The 17,484-nt window shown below is 45.5% G+C and overlaps 1 protein-coding gene across 6 annotated transcripts in view; it reads right to left on the bottom strand.

Annotated features, from left to right (window-relative positions):
• The window catches only part of SDK1 (sidekick cell adhesion molecule 1), a 384,927-nt gene that overhangs the window by 37,922 nt on the left and 329,521 nt on the right, over window positions 1–17,484 (bottom strand). For 5 of the 6 annotated variants that reach the window (XM_040078744.2, XM_040078747.2, XM_040078748.2 and 2 more), the window contains 3 exons: window positions 14,323–14,458; window positions 12,380–12,439; window positions 10,298–10,399 (listed from right to left, as the gene is read on the bottom strand). In XM_040078744.2, coding sequence (XP_039934678.1) covers window positions 10,298–10,399; window positions 12,380–12,439; window positions 14,323–14,458 — 298 coding nt within the window. The remainder of the gene's footprint in view (window positions 1–10,297; window positions 10,400–12,379; window positions 12,440–14,322; window positions 14,459–17,484) is intronic. The other variant, XM_040078745.2, reaches the window with a different exon arrangement.

The following is a 17,484-nucleotide window of genomic DNA, read 5'->3' as shown; positions in this document are numbered from 1 at the left end:
ACACAACACAACAAACAGGAGGCCACTAGATAAAGCAATGAGACTGATCTGCAGAACAGGCAGAGTGGAACACAAGGGGTTTTCCTGCAGTACAGGCTGAGAGAAGAAATGTGAGGATGGTACCTCCCCAGGAATGGCCAAAGAGGTGGATCTGCAGGTGCCTGCAGTCACTCCTTGCATGAAGGAAAAGTGGCACCGGAGAAAAATGTTCTGTGTTTATTGGCCATTTTCTCACAGAGTCTGGGAAAGAGCGGAGGAAGGATCGGAGCGTCCCCCACAGCAGAGCCCGGGCACCACCAGGAATGCTGCGTGAGCGATGCTGATTAGCTCAATAACAATTAGTCAATTGTGCTTCAAGACCAGCTACTGCGAAGCTGCTTTCCACTGTGACAGAGCAGCACAAGCTATATTTAGAATGTAAAACACACTTCCCACTAATTTCTGGCTGTTTTAGGCTGGGCTTCATCTCGTGATGGAAGCCGTCGCTTTTTCCAAGGGCTGCGCTTTCTGTGGTTGCTCAGGTGTGTTCCAGAGGCACTGAGAGAGGCAGAGCCACATTCCAGGGATGTGGGTTTTAACCCCTCCAACACACTCCATTTGCTGTGTTGGGCCTGAGTGCTCCTGAGTTCTCCTCCTCAGCAATTTGGCACCAACGCTGCCTTGCCAGGCTTGTGACACCCTGAGACATGAAATGAGTCACAGCAAAGGAGCAACCTGGCCTCCCCATTGTTAAGATGTTCAACTGGATGGAGGAGGAGGCTACAACAGCTCCAAAAGCCAGGTTTTAGTTGAAAACACCCCTTCCCAAGGGATGTCGATGTGTGCGTTGATTAACACGGTTACACAGAACAGTGTAAGAGAAATTGAAACATGTCCTTATGTACCAGTGGAAGTGAGCACAAGAAGAACTTGAAAAACATCTCTCTCATCTTCAGGAACACTGATGAAGACAGAGCAAAAATGCAGAATTAGAAAGATGTAGAATAGAAAGACAAAAAATAGAAAGTCAAACCTATTTTAGTGGAGACGAAAGGGTGAAGAGGAGAAAGAGAACAGCTGTCAGGATGAGGACTTTGGGAGTCTGGAACACCTGCAGTTGTTTTACTCCGTGCCATCTTGTCTGGGTAGGCAAACACTTGGCTCTCTCTGTATACCACATTTAGTTCAGTAGCTGTGTTTTGCCACATCAATTTTTTAAGGGTATTAAAGTCATGAAGAAACATAAATTAAAGCAGCTGCAAATGATCCCCAAATGTAACATCCCCAGCTTCTATGCTTAGCACTGGGAAGCTTCCCAACGTTGGCACAGGTATCTCCAGCACCTGCAGAGGTACAGGAGGGAGGAGGGGGTGGAGGGAGAGATGACATCCCTGCAAACTGGATTTCTGAAAACTGAAGTGAAACAAGGACTAGAAATGGAGTCTCTTTTCCACGGACACAGACCTAGGGGCTTACCTGTCAGTGCCCTTTTGGACTGAGGAACCATTCTCATCCTGTTCCTCACTGTCTCTTCCAGTGGTGGTGAAAACACTGTTGGCTGTCATCCCCAATCTTTTAAAGAGGGGTTTGGATTTCCCATGTGAGTGAGCCATGTGCAACGTGGCTCAGAGCAGAGCTGTGAAGGAGCCTGCAAACAAAACCTACACACTTTTCTTCTGCTGAATTCCACAGTTCTACTTAGCAAACACAACCCTAGAACAGGCTATCACATTGCATACTGAGATTATCCATCAAGGAATTGAGAGAGCCCAGCCCAAAAGTAAAGCCCTCACACAAGTGTCAGACTGCCTCCGGAAAGGGCGTGCAGGTGGTTAAAACAAGAAGGGGGGAATCATAAAATGAGCTTTTCCCTCTGCTTCTTTCATGTCAACAAGGATCTGATCACACACACGCAAGCAGCCCATCAGCCAGCAGAGATGGGCCATGGGCAGGAACAGCAAGAGCCTGCCAGCACTAGGTATGCACAAACAACCACAGGCACAAACCTGCAAGATAAAACCCCCTCTCTCTCCCTTACATCCATGTGAGGATGGAAAACTGGGGGTTTCTCCACTGAGGAGCAGAAACAGTTGAGTAAGGAGAGCAGTTCCAGCTCTGCTGAGCGCAGGATTCACCCCCAGGAGGTGCTGAAGGCTGTTCAGGGGATGGTGAGGAGCTGCTGCGTGTCTGATCCTCTCTTGCAAGCAGTGGGAGCAGTACAGGCTGGGAAAGCACTGCCCTCCACTCTCTTACATTCTCTTACCCATTTAGAAAGGCAAAATCAACTATCTCAGATCATTTCCCTACACTCTCCAGGACCCAAAATTCCTCCTCCTCTATTTATAGCCATGTTCCACTGATTATAATTTGTTAATACCACATTTGAATATCATAATACCACAAGTTCATGGCAGCTGACAAAAGCACCCACTTCGCAGCCACTAACAGCAATGGCAGCACCTAATAAAGTCTAATCCTTCTGCTTCACTGCAGCCAAGAGAGCGTGTCAAATAATCTCCACTGGGTTTGCCATCTACTAAATGTCAAAAGCTATATCAGAAAAAAGTCAAAGGGCACAGGTGAGATCTGCCCCCGGAATAACCTTTCACTGTGGCTTTAATGCCAGTTTGGGTAGCTGACCCCCACGAGGGATTAATTTAGGATTTATAGCTTGCAATGGTCAGGGAACCCCAGGGAGCCCACACAAGACTGTATTCTTGTGCTCCTGGGGAGGGAGAGATTAAATTTAAATTTTTTTGACTCTCAGCGAGAGTTTTTCTTTCTTTATTTTTCATCCCTGAGATCATCACTGTGGTTTTACACCTCTATTCCATCTCACTGCCTGGACTGCTGCGGCCAAGATATTTTAGACTATGGCTAATTCATACTTTCTTAAGAAAAAACGGCAACTTTTTTTTGTTTTCACTCGACAACAGGCAACCTGAAAAGCCTCCAGTTCTGTGATTGACGACGGATACAGCAAACAGATGTCAGAGAAGAAAACCAACTGTGTTTCTCCACAGCTGGCTTCACAGCAAAGCTGTACAGAGGAGGCAAAGCCACGGGAGTTGAGACCCATATGAAAACACTTACAGCACAAATTTTGCTCACATATCCCAGGATGGCTGCAAACAAGCAGAGCAGGACTGCACAATTAGGTGAAATAGGAATTTGGCTGCAGCTATAACCCTCTAGTCGAAAGCGCTCCGACTCCAGCCTGAGTCTGCTGCAGCGGGAGCGATCAGCCAGGGGCTTCCCCATTTCTTCAGCAGGGCAATTTCTGCTTCGTTTGACTTTACTACCGATTGCTCGTGTTTTTCGAGAGGAAGGTTAATTCCTCTGCTTTTAATGGAGCGGCTGTGCCGTTAGTTCGGTAGAGCTTTGTGTGATCAGGCTTCTCCTCCCTCCGCCCCGTGCTCTGTGCCGGGCTGTCCCTGCTCTCGGCTCTTCACAGCCCACGGACACACTGCAGCAGAGTTTGTCCTTCCCTTCGCACCAACTGCAGCACAAAGCCACGAGCCCCCGCGATGAAGCGAGCCTTCACGCCTCGGGTCACAGCCGGCACCAAAAAATCGGCATTAGAGGGTTGAGGTGGTGAGATCATCATCAGAAGCTCTGCCCTGGCAATGCCAGCCCGACACCTCCGGCGCGTCGGAACCCGCGGATGTTCTTGCGAGCACAGGAGCATCTCTCCTACGTCGAGCCGTGATAAAAAGAGGCAATTAGACCCGAGCTGAGCAGGAGCTGCCGCGCTGCATAAAGCATTGCGCTGTTCCAAAGGCTGCTGCTGACCAATATTAACAACTTAATGAGCTGCTAATGAGGCGCGCGTTCGGCTTTTACTTGCAGCATGAAAACATTGCAAATCATTTTAGGGAGCTTCTGGAGTGTCAATGGAGAATTAAAGATGTCAAATAAGCCCATCAAATCTATGTCTCAATCTGGACACTGCTTTTCAATGCACTCGCTTAAAATTCCTTCTCCTATATGGTAGAATAACTTGCTTTGACAGCACTACGACTCTCAGACTTTGCTTCCTTCTGCCTTGACATTAGATTTCAGTCTCCAGAGAGCTGCAGGCATGTCTTTTTGACATGTTGACATTAAGGACACTTCTTCCACAGACTCACACTGGCACGGTTACTTTCTGTCTTGCCATTGTAAGAGCAGCTACCGAGCTAAGCTACCAAATCTGGAAGTCTAATTAGCAAATCTACGCATCATTTGTAAACAGATTAAGAATATAAAATTACCCTTGAAAAAAAAAATAGCCAGTTTGAGTAGGAAAGGGAGCCAAGACTCACAGAGAAAATTCATTTCCATGACTCCCCAGCACTGTAGCAATACAGTAGCACACAAGCAGTGACTAATGCTCTAATGTGGGCACACTTTAGTCTGTTATTTTTTACTGTCCTGTCACAGCCCTGCAGGAATAGATCCCACACTCCCGTTACCTCCAGTGGAGGTGCACTGAGGGGAACAAACTGGGCTTGCTGTGGACAAGCCCTTAGTGGAGCCCCTGTACACAGAGTGAACCTGGAGAAGTTTGAAATCCACCAAGAAACCCCGATGGGATGTGCCCAGTGGCCAATCCTGCTCTCAGAAATGGGAAGCTGTTGGGATTCAGGTGTATTGGTTTCCCAGAGAAACTGGAAAAAGGTTTACTCGCTCAATCCAAACAGGAAATGTATCACCACTTCTTTTTTTCCTTCCATCTTCCTGCAGTTTGCCTTTCTTGCTCTGCCCTGACTTTACTCCGTCTTTTAGCACACTGTTGGAGAACATGGCTTGCATCTTTAACCTCAAGCTGAGAGGAAACCTTCTCCTTCCTTGGAGAGAAGGACACTGGGACAGGATGGCAACCCAGTGTCACTCCTGGAGCAAGGCATTCCCAGAATGGCAGGGAAAAGCTCATCCAGAGCCCAGCATGGCATCGGAACAGCCCTGCATGTTCTGTAAATTTAAAGGGGAGGGGAAAAGGACAAGCAGGTTCAAATACCCTGCCCTCCCCCAAAAGCAGCCTTTTGCTGATGTCCAGAGGTGTCAGAGATTAAAAGGCAAATACCCTATTATTTCAAAGGCTTGCTGCTTTTCAGGTGCCAAAGTTGCCCTTTGTTTAAAGTTTGAGCAAGTGAAACCAATAATTAATTTACAATTCCATTTTCCAACAGCTTCTCTCCATCCCCTTTTGTTCATAGAGGGAAGATCCCATCCCCTAGGCTGACAGGTTTTAGACTCCTGCAATGTGAAATGGCCGTGATAATCCTTCTCTCCCCTTCTCCAGTGGCATCTGGGATGGCAGTGCCCACCCAGCTCTCGCAGCTGTGCCAGCAGCACCGTGCTGCTATCTGCAGAGGCACAGCCAGCCCACATGTCCCACTCAGATAGGAGAAAACAGCTGTGGGGCCATGGCAGGATGGAGGCTGCCAGCTCAGATGCGCTGGAATGCTGTCATTCCTCTCCGAGGCTGATACAAGGAGGCACAGGGGACTCCACACAGCATCTCCTCTGCTCTTTGGGGCAGGGGAGGAGATAAAGCTGCTGTGCTGTAAGAGAAAGGGGGGGCCCAGGTGGTGCTGAGGGACCCCCTTCTCCAGAAAGGGGCTGAGGTGACACCACAGGGGGAGTCTGGAGAGCACGCACAAAAGAGCGAGGCCTGAAGGAAGAGATTAAAGCACCCAAGGGCAAAGGAACCTTGTCCTGCCAACCTCCCCTGCCTTCAGCACAAAGGGATGTTGCCCCAGCACAGATAACCAGGTGAGAAGGGACAAGAGTTTCTAAAGAGGAGCCAAGTGCTTGGAATCAAGTCTTTGCTTCCTCACAAGGCTTCTTTATCCTTATCATGGCTCGCTCTCTCAGTGTAGCCTTTTCTGTCCCAAACCTATTTCACTATTTTCAGTCTTGGAGTTTTCCAGGTGTTTTCTATTTCTGGCCTGCAAAATGCTGGAGATGGCCAGGCTGCTCCAAGTGCTTCCCCTGACATTAATGGCAGAGCAGATCTTCCCTCCCTACGTGGATATCCTCCCTGGATATCACAGATTCATGCTACAGGTGAATAAAATAAAGTTTGTGAAGTCCAGGAACACCTGTGGAGCTGCAGGCAGGAGGGCAGATGAAAATAACTGCACATAACAGGAAGAAACTTGGTTTGCACGAAACTTTTGAGCTTTGCACGAAGAGGTGGATTCTGCTTTGGAAGACAAACGTGAGAAGCAGAGATCACTCTGTCCCATTCCTTTTTAAGCTACAGTTCCACTTGGAAGAAAATGACAGGATCAAGCAACATTCTCTGAAAGATGATAGTACAACCAAAGTAGCATTTCAGTGGAGGACTTCTAAACAGAAGGATTTGTCTCCCAGCTCTTTTTCCTCCTTGCCTTTCCCATTACAGAACCAGCTCTCAGAGACCATCATTAAAAAGAACAACAACAACCCGGCCTCATCAGTTCTTGTGAATTCTGAAGGTCACCAACGTCACCATCAGTTATAATGACACACATCACTCCCCTCTCCACACAAATGGATTTACAACCTGTTTAAAGGCAGATGTCTCTCAGAGCACTTCACCCCTTCTGCCACCCCCTCTCTGCACACACTCGCTCCACTCCAGCAACAGCTGCTGGAAGAAATGATGAATTCCATTACTTTTCATCCAAAACAGCTTTGCAGTATATGGGAGAAGCACTGAAGGCTGCAGGCTCGTTAGCACAGGATTTGTATTGCCACATTTTACTTTATTCACCTTCCCAAATTAGGTGAAGCACATCTGGCCCAAACCTGTGGTTCCTGTTTAATTAAAATGCAGGTAGTGGAGTCTCCCGAACTCCAGAGCCCCCCACACAATCAGGTAGTGACAGCAACCTGGTAGAATAATGCTCTTGATATAGTGGCTGCTCTAACAGAGTCTTAATTTCAGTGGAGCAGAACAGCACCTCTGGTAGCAGCTGCGTTTTGGGCTGGGATGAATATCAGCGCCCAGCCTCTCGCTGCCTCCCCAATCAAAGCCAGCATCCCTGACAGCTGAACTGTTAAATGAATTAACAAGGCGAAAAGGGGGCTTTGCCAGCGGGGCTGCAACTCCCTTCCTAATTTCTGCGAGTGGTGGCTTTCAATTTTTCTGTCATTTGTCAGGAGATGCACATGGTTCTCTAATGAGCAGGGCAGAGCTGCAGCCAGCTCTAAAAAGGCAGAGTTAGAGGATCTTCGGGGCCTTGGAGGAGAGGGATGCAGATGCTTGAGGCAGGTGGGGGAAGGACACGGGCTCTGCTCAGACTGAACAGGCAGCACATCCTTCCCAGCTGTGCTGAGCTCAAGGACTCCCAGCCCACTCTCCCATCTTGGGGAAGAACTGCTCTCCGCACCACCAGTTTTGCCAATATCCAGGCAGAACTCAAAATGAAGCCTTTGATCTTATGGGCTACTCAAAAAAGGAAAAGCATTTCCTGCCACTGGTAGAATAAAATAAAATAATAAAAAAAAAAACAAACAACCCACCACCAAAAAACCCCAAAAGATCCAAACCACTGGTATCCAGCTTTCCTGTTCACCAGGCAAGTTGGGCTACAGAGGCCTTTTACTCACGTCTGGCCCGTTGCTCTCTCCCAGAATTTCCACTGCCCATCAGTCAGAGGCAGGGAAGACCTGCTCAGCCTGCCCAAGGGGGCAGTTGGCTGGAGCACAGCTCAAGAGCACTCCAGGGCTGGAGGGAAACTCCCCATTTGGGTATGTTTTGCTCGTTTAATTGGCAAAACTTGAAGAAGGTTGGTTTGAGTGGCTTTTCTCCCCCAAGCTTTTCAGGTGGTTCCATTGCCTACTAGAACTTTTACTGTAAAAATCCAGGTATGATTATAGGAAAATTTTCAGATCCAACAGGGGAGAGCACAAGAGTGAAGGAAGGAACCACAGACATTCCTCCTGTAGAAGCTGAACAGCACAACTCTCCGCAACACGAACACCCAACAGAAATGGGCATTTAGACTGAGCTGGCCTAAGCCTAGCACATTTCTCCAAATGCACAAAGGCTGTACACCCCTTTTGAGGAGCCAGAGAGGAACGTTCTCCCCTCTCCCAGAATTACTGCAACTCTTAGGGCAGAACGAGGCCCCGTTTAACAGCGCTGAGACAAGAGCTGCCTGAGAGCTTCAGCCCAGGGACTGGCCACCTTCACTCACTCTGTGCCCAGTGCTGTGCCTGTGTCAGCACTTGCTGTTTATTAGGAAGCTTTTCTCTGTTTTTAACCTGGATGCCACATTGCTGGAGCTGAGCAGACCCATTTTTTCCCAGCTTGCTGCTTAACCGCCTTTACCGTGGGTAAGAACATTGAGCAAACAATAACAGCAAAAACCTTGTATTTCCAGAGCACACTTTAACTCAAAGGTGTCACAAATCAATTTAAAACTTAAATTGCAATACCATTTCCAATCACTTTACTCACAGGATAAATCACAGCCAGTTCTGGAGGTGGAAGAGGCAGTTATATAACAAAGTGTAATAACTTCACACAACCAGAGTGAAAATCGGCAGGAAGATCCTACATTCATCATCTCTGCTGCGTGAACTTGGATGGTCCCTCTTTCCAGAGGTAAATCCAGACACTCTAAAACAACAGCCAAGTCACACACTGCAACTTCAGACACACCAGTCCTGCCTGGGAAAGGAGACCTCCTGGATATCACAGAATCATGGAATGGTTTGACTTGGAAGGGATCTTAAAGCTCGTCTGATTCCAGTCTCCCTTCCTTCAGACACCCAGGGGGTCTGTAGGGGTCTGTAATTATCTCAAATTAATCTCAGTGTCCTCTCGAGTCTGTCTCCTCCCAATGCACTGTTCCCTGAGTTATGATAGGAAGATCTGGACTGTGGGATTAAAACACACAATTTAACAACATTTCCTTGTTTTCCCCAGCTGATTTCCCGTGCTGTGTACATGTGTCTAAGTGCATGTGCTGGCTCCATTTGCAGCAGGGAGATACTTAGCTCTGAAACAAAAATGTATTTTGAAGCCAGATACTGTTGGCTCCACCTGGGATTTTCTTTGCTGCAGTTGCAGAAGTAAGTTGGAGCAGCAGCAAACTAGAAAAAAATGTAAATATTGCCAGCTGTCTCTCTAGGAGGACGCTGCTCTGATTAATTTATGATGTTTTCAAAGAAAGATGGTGAACGTTGCACCATATTTGAAATGAAAAGGTTAAGCAGAGTTTAAAAAAATGCACAGCAGAGTTCTTGAGAAAAAAGTGCTTTGCTTAATTTTGAGCAATAGAATGTTTAATGATTAATAATGAAATGAATTTAGTGCTGGCTTGGATAGCTCCTCCATCCCACAGCCCCGAGACAGAGGAACAAAGTGCAATCAGCTCCGTTGCTGGGGCCAAGCAACGGGAGGGTCGAGCTTCCTCCCCTTGTTCTGAGCTTCAAACGCAGAAATTGAGACCATAACTAACGAGGATTTTAGTGCCAGCCTCTCTCCAGCTGGGATCACCATAAACACGCCCCGCTGGCAGGGCTGCAGGAGGGCAGCAGCAATTCCAGCCCTGCCCTTCCCAGATGGAGTTTCTGAGGGGACCTGGCTGGGGGTTCTCGGGGCTCTGACAAACCACTCAAGGCACTCACAGAAGCCTCTGCTCAACTCTTCTGTCCTGATTTCCACCTCCAGCCTTTCAGTGGAGGGGTTTAAATGATCAAAAAGGACTCAGGTCCAGAGTAAGCAAAGGCTTGGACGGTGCCAGTGACTGAGGCTGGATGCAGTGACAGTCTGCACGTTCCTGGGAGCACCCAGCCCCTGCCTCCACACCAGCATTAACCCAGACAGGGCATCTCCTGGCTTCAAGAGCATGAAAACACAGCCAGGTGTGGGGCCAGGCAATGTCTCTACACAGAGAGTTATGAAGTGAAAGAACCAGCTTTCCGAGGCTCCCTTGTTTTGGAGTTTTGTTTCTTTTCCCTTGTGGCTTTCCTGTGCTCCACTTTTCAGTTCTTTAACTTGAGTCAATTTTCCCCTCAAGCTAATTTGGTATGAACAGCCATCCTCCTGCAGCTCCAGAAATATTTTCTCTTCTTTCTTTCAAATGCCCTTTCTTCCCTCCTTCCTGCAGACCAACTGGTTTTCCAATCGCGAGAAACTGCCAGTGCCTTTTCCAGGAGAGTGGGCAACAAATAAACTGCCAGCAATAATGACTGGGGAATTTTTCAAATAATCCCTTTCCTAGACGATTATTGAACATTATCTGGAAAATACTACAACATGCTGGTACTTAAAAAAAAAAGAAAAAAAAGAAAAAAAAGAAAAAAAAAGAAACCATCGAATTTTCTTTTCACCTACCTGCTTCACCCACAAACACTTCCACTGGTGTGCTGGTAGGGCTCTCACCAATGACATTATATGCTGTCATTAGTACTTCATATCTCTTGTACTTCTTCAATTCTGAAAAAGTAAAATATTACATATTAACGTTATATATAATGATTTATACTGTATTACTGCTATCTTTTAGGCTCAAACACCTCTTTATCTCCGGCTTTGTCTCTCAGAAAACACACTAGAACAGTACAATGTCTACTTTAATCCTTCTTGAATTCACACATCACGCATTTGCATCATTTTGAAAGATATTTGTGATGAAATGGCAGGATTTCCCAGTGTTTCCTCACAGTGTCACTCCAGCAAGAGGAATGATGATTTGTCTTGGAATATACCAATTTCTTATGGATAACTAACTAGAGGAACACCTCTAGGCCATTCTCAAGTACAGAAAATGGCAGGATTTGCCTTTGAATGTCACCATCAGGTCTCATTTTGATCGGCACTGGTAGGAAAGAGCTGCCTAGCCTTTGCCTGATCCCTGGAATGCTCATCTAGGGGGGCTTTTGGCAGCTGCCTGCTCTAGAACAGCTGCAGCAGGTGCAGAGGGGGATCTGGAGTCTCATTCCAGGTACTCCACCGGGATCTTCTCCTCCAATGTGACCACAGCCCGACCATCAATCACAATGAGAAAGGAGAATTTGAAGGCTGGACTCCTTTTGGCCACCAGGCAACAAATTTCTTTGCTGACACAGAGAAACTACTCTGACAGATGAGGCGGGAGAGCAAGAGAAGCGTGAAAAAATCTAAAAAACCCAATTGTTTGTGGGTAATTAACAGATGCACCAAGGGTGGAGCAGAATCACATCAACGTCATTAGGGGAGGCAGCGCCTGAGCAGTTTCAGATTCTGCATTTTCAGGATGAAAGAATCAATCCCAACAGATATATTTATCATCTACAATACTTAACAGGGAAATTAGAGTAAGAGAGCAATCAATAATATAAATTGCCCCATTTAAATGAGCATTGGATTAAGACACGCATGGCCAGAGGTCCAAATTTCTCCCTTTGCCAATAATTTTCTCTGCTATCTATGAATCAGAGTTCCCTTAACTCGGGGGCTGACAGTGTGCCATTGGTTTGGTAAGGTTCAAAAAGTCTAATTAGGCAAGTTTGTCTAATTTCAGTGTCACAGAACTGTTTGTAAGTGTTGTGCTCCAATATCTGACTGCGAGTTCAGCATCACTCCCCAGTCTCAGGCATACTGTAAATTATATCAAATATATCCCCAATTTTTTGAATGTGTTATCACTAAATTTGGATGGACTGCAAAAGATGGAGCAAGCAAATCAGAAAAAACAGCGCTGGGTTCATAAACAATCAATAGTAATATACACATACAGTACTGGGCAGCTTGCACAGGGAAATTTTATTTTCTGCCATGAGAAATCACAAGGGAGATTTTAGTGTTAACTGGATGTGGAAGAAAATGGAACACGAGAGTTCATGCATGCAACTTTCAGTGGGGATCAGGCTTCATTTTTTCTTTTTTTTTTTAGCCCATCACAATCTGTGACTCAAAAGCCTTGGGCAAAACCTATCTAGTGAACCATCATCACCACAAAGCAACTTGCCTTTTAACTCTGTCGAATGTTATTTTATTCATTTCCAATTGAAAACACCTCTGGAGATGCACATAAATTCATTGGGCCCTTTCTAAATTGGCCTTGTACTCCGTGGAATGCCCGAGCATGGCAATGCTTGAGTCATAGGACTAATGATGTGATATAGCTAAACTCAGATGGACTGCAAAATATGTAGCAAGCGAATCAAAATTCATTTAGCATCAGCAATACTGGGTTGGTTCAATCAGTAACGTTTTACCTTCCCAGCAGCCACATTTTTACAGCAGCTACCTACTTGCATCATCGACGTCTCTGGGTGTAGGGGAAGCAAAAGTCTTAAAGAAAAAGAAACTGGAGAAAGCCAGTCATTAATCTGTGTTGATTTCTGCTGGATCCATGGAAGAGAGCCACAGGAGTTTGCCCATGGTATATTCTGAACCATTACAGAGTCTCCACTGAAGGCAATGCACACTTACGTGTTAATTCATACGTCGTTAATGCAGAGCTGCTGTTCACTGTCTTGAAGCTGCTTTGGGCTATTCAGGGTAAGCAAAGCAGAAAGCTTGTTACAGTGCAAGGAAATAGTTATTGCAAATGATGTACAGCAGAGACAGAGGCAAATGAGGCAGCACACCCATACACAGTTCGAGCTTTAGGAATATACCTTGAAGGGCAATAAAATCACATCACTCTCTGGTAACACATCGAGAGCATCTCGCCCACATGGGGCTCTTTCATTTCCTCCTCAAACAGAGGAACTCACAAATACACAACACAAAGACGTTGTGGCTTTTAGATTAAATAGAACAAATGAGTAAAATTGAAATGATTTCTAGGGGCGAAAGCTCTCAGGGGTGCATTACATCCTGATTTCTTGAGATGCAAAATTCGAAACCTGAAGAGCTGCAGAGTACTGAGCTGGAATGTGGGCCACAAAGTGAACACTTACATCAGGGCAGGTCCTGTTTCTCTAAGAGTGAGTTTGATTTCCCACAGTTTCACTTAAAGAATTCAATATTCCTGCTGTGAGTGAATTGTAATAATATGCTAAGCTGTGCAAAACTGTGGGTCAGCGAGGAACAGAGGTGCTCTAAGGTGAGAATTATGAGGAGAAAGAGGGAAATTTATCTTCAAGTACATTTGTTTCCACCCCTTGCTCTCTCTGTCTCTTGACTCCCTGGAGAGGTACAGCTCGTTTTTTCTCCTCTACAGTGATTTGGAGCATTGCTGCAGGGCCAGACAAGGAGAGGGAAAAGACAAAACTGGTTGGTTTCACAGGCTCCTCGTCTTGTGAGAGCATCCAAATTCATTATTTCATAATGTATGGTGTAAGTAATTCAGGTTTTGTCTGAGAAAAGCCCTTCTGCATTCCTACACCTATGAGAGCTTTACATCTCTGTCCTGGTTCAAGCTGCTCGGTCTGAGAAGTCTTATTAGCTCTGACCACTTAAGTGAGGTCACAGTTAGGTGCTTACTTTATATTTAAAGCACCCACTTATCCACACCCTCATTAAAATTCACTCTTGCTTTTGTAGAAATCACTTCTATGGGTTCAGGAAAGCATGGCAGATGATGTAAGATGTTAAAATAACTCTCACTGAACCCTATTTTGCTGCTCTTGGAGTATTATCTTATTCTGAATATTCCAGTGACTTTAAGGAGGACAAAAGCTGGTCCCTCCATGAGCACATCTCGCTGCTGGACCTTATTTCTCAAGCTGCTGAGTGTTCACATGTCTGCCTCACATCATCTTACTCTGCCTATTCTTCCCTCTGATTTCCTTTCTAGCCTTTATCTAAAAAGCCTTTTCATTTTTTTCTATTATTCCTCTCCCTCTCCACCTTCTTTCCATGTGAGCCATAAATCCCAGTGACTAACATGGAAAGCAGGCACCTGAAAATTGTTGCTCATCTTTGCTGTTTTCTCCTTAAATATGGACAAGCACTTTGAAATTATAAAATTTCTTTTTAAAAATTCTCCTCAGCTGTTTTTCTCCTACTGTAAAAGGAAAAACAAAATGCCAATTATAAAAACTATTGGAAAAAAAAAAAAAACCAGCAAGAAAGGAAGCAGTTACCAGCTGAGGAAAACGAAGTGTCTCTCATTTGAAGGCAGAAGAAAGTGCAGCAGGGTAATTATGAAGTGGAGGTAGTGGGAAGCAGGAAATCAGAGGGTACAGGTGGGACAGACCATCAATTCAGCACGCTGGCAGAGACCAGCACAGACCATTACAATGCTGATCACACCAAAGTCACTTGCATTTTTTCAGCATCTTCCGGCTGATTGTGTAAAACCCGGATAATTCTCCGCACTCTTAGACTAACATTTCATTTCCATGGGGGGAGAGGGGGTGCAGTGCCTGGTGTAAAGACAGATTACCGTTGTGGGATGTTTTAAGGTCCAAAAACAACAGGCTTACGCGTGAGCTCTGCTCGTAGAGCTGAGGGGTTCTGGATGTTTTTGGATTCCGTCCCAGGCCCGGCGTCGTAATCCAGCTCCCGGTAGTAGATGCGGTATCCCAACAGGAGCCCGTTCAGACTCTCCACTTTGGGGGGCTGAAAAACACATCCAGGGGAAGAACAGGCTCGTGAGGGTGTGCCTGGCAGCAGACATCCATCAGCAGGGGCAGTGCCTCTGTGCCCTGCTGAAAACACACATTAATAATGCACGGGGTTGAAGGTGGTGTGGTTCGAAAAGCACAGGTTAAAGGCAGCTTTGAGCATTTTGCTCAGCTGTGGCCATTGCAGAAGGCTCTTGACTGAAAAATCCACACCATGGACCAAGCTCCTTTCCTTCTTGGCCCAGAGAAGACTGGATGTGACGAAAAGCATGAATAAGCACAGGCTGGAAATACAGATTTGCCTTCCACCAACACTGGAACAGCCAAACAATGTTTCACTGCTTCCAAAAGGAAATTAATTATTTAGTCACAGACAGAATTTCTTTCTTTCTTTCTCTTGGGGACTGATCACAGGACAGTCTTCATCTGACATTATTTTACTGAAATACTGATGAGCAAATAAGAAGCAAAATAAAAATTGTTCTGGCTTTGATTAGGAAGACAAAACTATGTTTAATAACAACCTCATACAGGCATTTAGAGAGAAGTTACAGTGTGATGGGCTCTGGTGTGGGCACAGAGGAAAACCAGGGGCTCCTCCATAACAGCTCAGAGCAGTTTGGCTCATACAGCCATGGGATGGCTCGAATATGAGATTTTTTTTCCTTCTGCATCATGTTGAGAGATGCTCAAAGACAAAGCACCTCAGTGAGGCTTCTCCAGCAGCCCCTCACACCCTCCTTCAGCTACAGATACACAGCTGGCACACTGAAAAGGAGATTTGTGTCTGGGTGGCTTGCTTAAGTAGAGACAAGCAAAGGGATTCCTCATGTTTTGGAAAAAGAAATACTTTCCTGAGTATAATGCAAGCTAAGAACTGCAGAGAGGAGATGCCTTGAGCCATTTATCTTCTAAAGATTCTTTAACTTGAAATTTAAGGGGTTGAAAGTATAAATGAAAAGGATTTTAATGATGATCTCGCCTTTAATCCAGGAAGATCCCTACCAGCCTTGAGAATTAAGTAAAAGTATTGTGTAAAAATTAACTGCTGGTGAGAAGCACTGTCACAATAGAAGGTAGTGCCCAGTGTAATTTTAATGAAGAAAGTGAGGACATCTTGATAGAAAGGAGGAAGATTTCTGGAAAGAACCTGGCATTCCGCTTCCAGAAATGACATGAATTTTCCATTACTCCACTACAATAGCAAGAGGAGGGAGAGGACTGTCCTGTCTCAGTGCCATGGACCCTGCTTTTGGGTGAGGGCTGAAGGATTTAATTAGAAAGACTGCAGTTTATAGAAACCTAAAAAGAAAATTACATGAACCAGAGTACAAGGAAACTACAGAGGCACCAGGAAAAGGAGCAGAAGCTGCTCCAGCAAGAAGCTGCCTTCTTTTGCAGCTATCCTGCACAGAGCCTGCTGACAGCAACCCAACTCCTCTCAAGATTTCACTTGCTCTGCCTGGCTGGAGATCTCTCATTCATTGTTGTTTTGTGCTCAGCATTGTGCTCCATCCTTTGGCAAAGCTCTGCCCACCTTTCACTGTTATTTGGCATCTGCGCTAGAGAGCGATGCTGTGGGAACGGGATTGTGAGGGACCCCGAGGATCATCGCCTCCCCACTGCAGCACCCCACCTGCTGAAAGCTTCTTTCACAGACACAACCACCTCCACCAGAGATGGAGCTCGTTCCTCAGCTTCCCAGGATTCCCGTTGGGAAGCTGCTCCCAGCGGTTAGAACCTTTCATTTAATTTCTGATCTAAATAATTCATAGCCAGTTTCCAACCATTTGTTCCTGTGCTAACATTGCCTTTTGGGTTAAATTGTTCTTCTCCCTGTGGGGTGTTTACTCCTGTGATGTATTTTAGAAAGGGCAATCATATTCCCTCTACGACTGTGTTTTACAAGGCAAATAAATCAAGCTCTTGTACAACAGCCCTTCCTAGTCTCAGGTTGAGAGCCCCTTGTCCAAGGGACTAAGAAAATAGAGCAAATAAAGGGCCAGGTTTCTCCAGGGCTGCCCCATGACATTGGTGCTCATGGACCAGCTGAAACACTGTCCTGTGCAAGCAGATGAGATGGGGTTACTGGAAATTATCAATATCTCTCTCCTGATATTTTCTTTTTTTTACCCCCCCAAACTTTTGACTTTCTCTTTTCTGCATTACACTGGAATTACTTTAGCCCTTGCAGAGAAGGGCTCCACAGCACAGCAGTGTCCTTGCCTACCTGTGACTTCTCCTATTTTAATTACTATTTTTTTTTTTTTTTTAATTTAGAGGGGAAAAAAAAGTTGAATACCCTGCAGAACTCTAAAAGGAAAACCCTCCTGAGGCTGAGGAGGAGACTGTGACTCCCTGCTCTGCCATGTAATTGCCTAACAGGTAAAGCTTAATTTCTCATTGTGGTCCAACACTGATCTTATGAGAGCAAACATGGTTTTCTTATGCTACTCTGTGGCGCTCCATTTTTTCCTTCCTTGAGATTTAGGACAGGAAAGCTCAGAAAATAAATAGCTTGCAAACTGTCTCTCTTTTTTTTTTTTTGCCATGGAAATGATGATTCTTTCCTGGAAAGGGTACTCTGCTAAAAGGTCAGGTCTTCCCCCTCCTATCTGTCTTCTGTGGACAAAACTCTGCGTTTGATGTAATGGATTATTCAGGATTTTGTAGAAAGGCCTAGGGGATCTGCTGAAATAGGTAAAATGCTTATGAGTGGCAGCCCATAATGTTGTATGGAAATAAGAGAAATGCTTTTGTGCTGTTTAAGGGGAAATAAATAAATAAAGACTGAAATGTAAGTTTGAATAATTGTTATCTCTAAGGCAGGAGCAGAACAGTACATGATCCCGATGTTAAGTGTAATATCCTCCAGAACATTTGAAATAACCTTGCATTATTGATACAACGGACCTCACTGAAAATTACTTATTTTCTTCCTCCTTTAAATTTAAAAATAATGGACTGATTGGACCAAGCAGCTGAAAGCCCAGATAGTGCATCCAGAGTTTGTTTTGTGAA

The sequence above is a fragment of the Hirundo rustica genome, chromosome 15, assembly GCF_015227805.2.
Source record: "Hirundo rustica isolate bHirRus1 chromosome 15, bHirRus1.pri.v3, whole genome shotgun sequence".
In the NCBI taxonomy this organism is placed as follows: domain Eukaryota; kingdom Metazoa; phylum Chordata; class Aves; order Passeriformes; family Hirundinidae; genus Hirundo; species Hirundo rustica.
The sequence above is the reverse complement of the archived record's forward strand: the minus strand, read 5'-3'. Positions and strand labels throughout refer to the sequence as shown.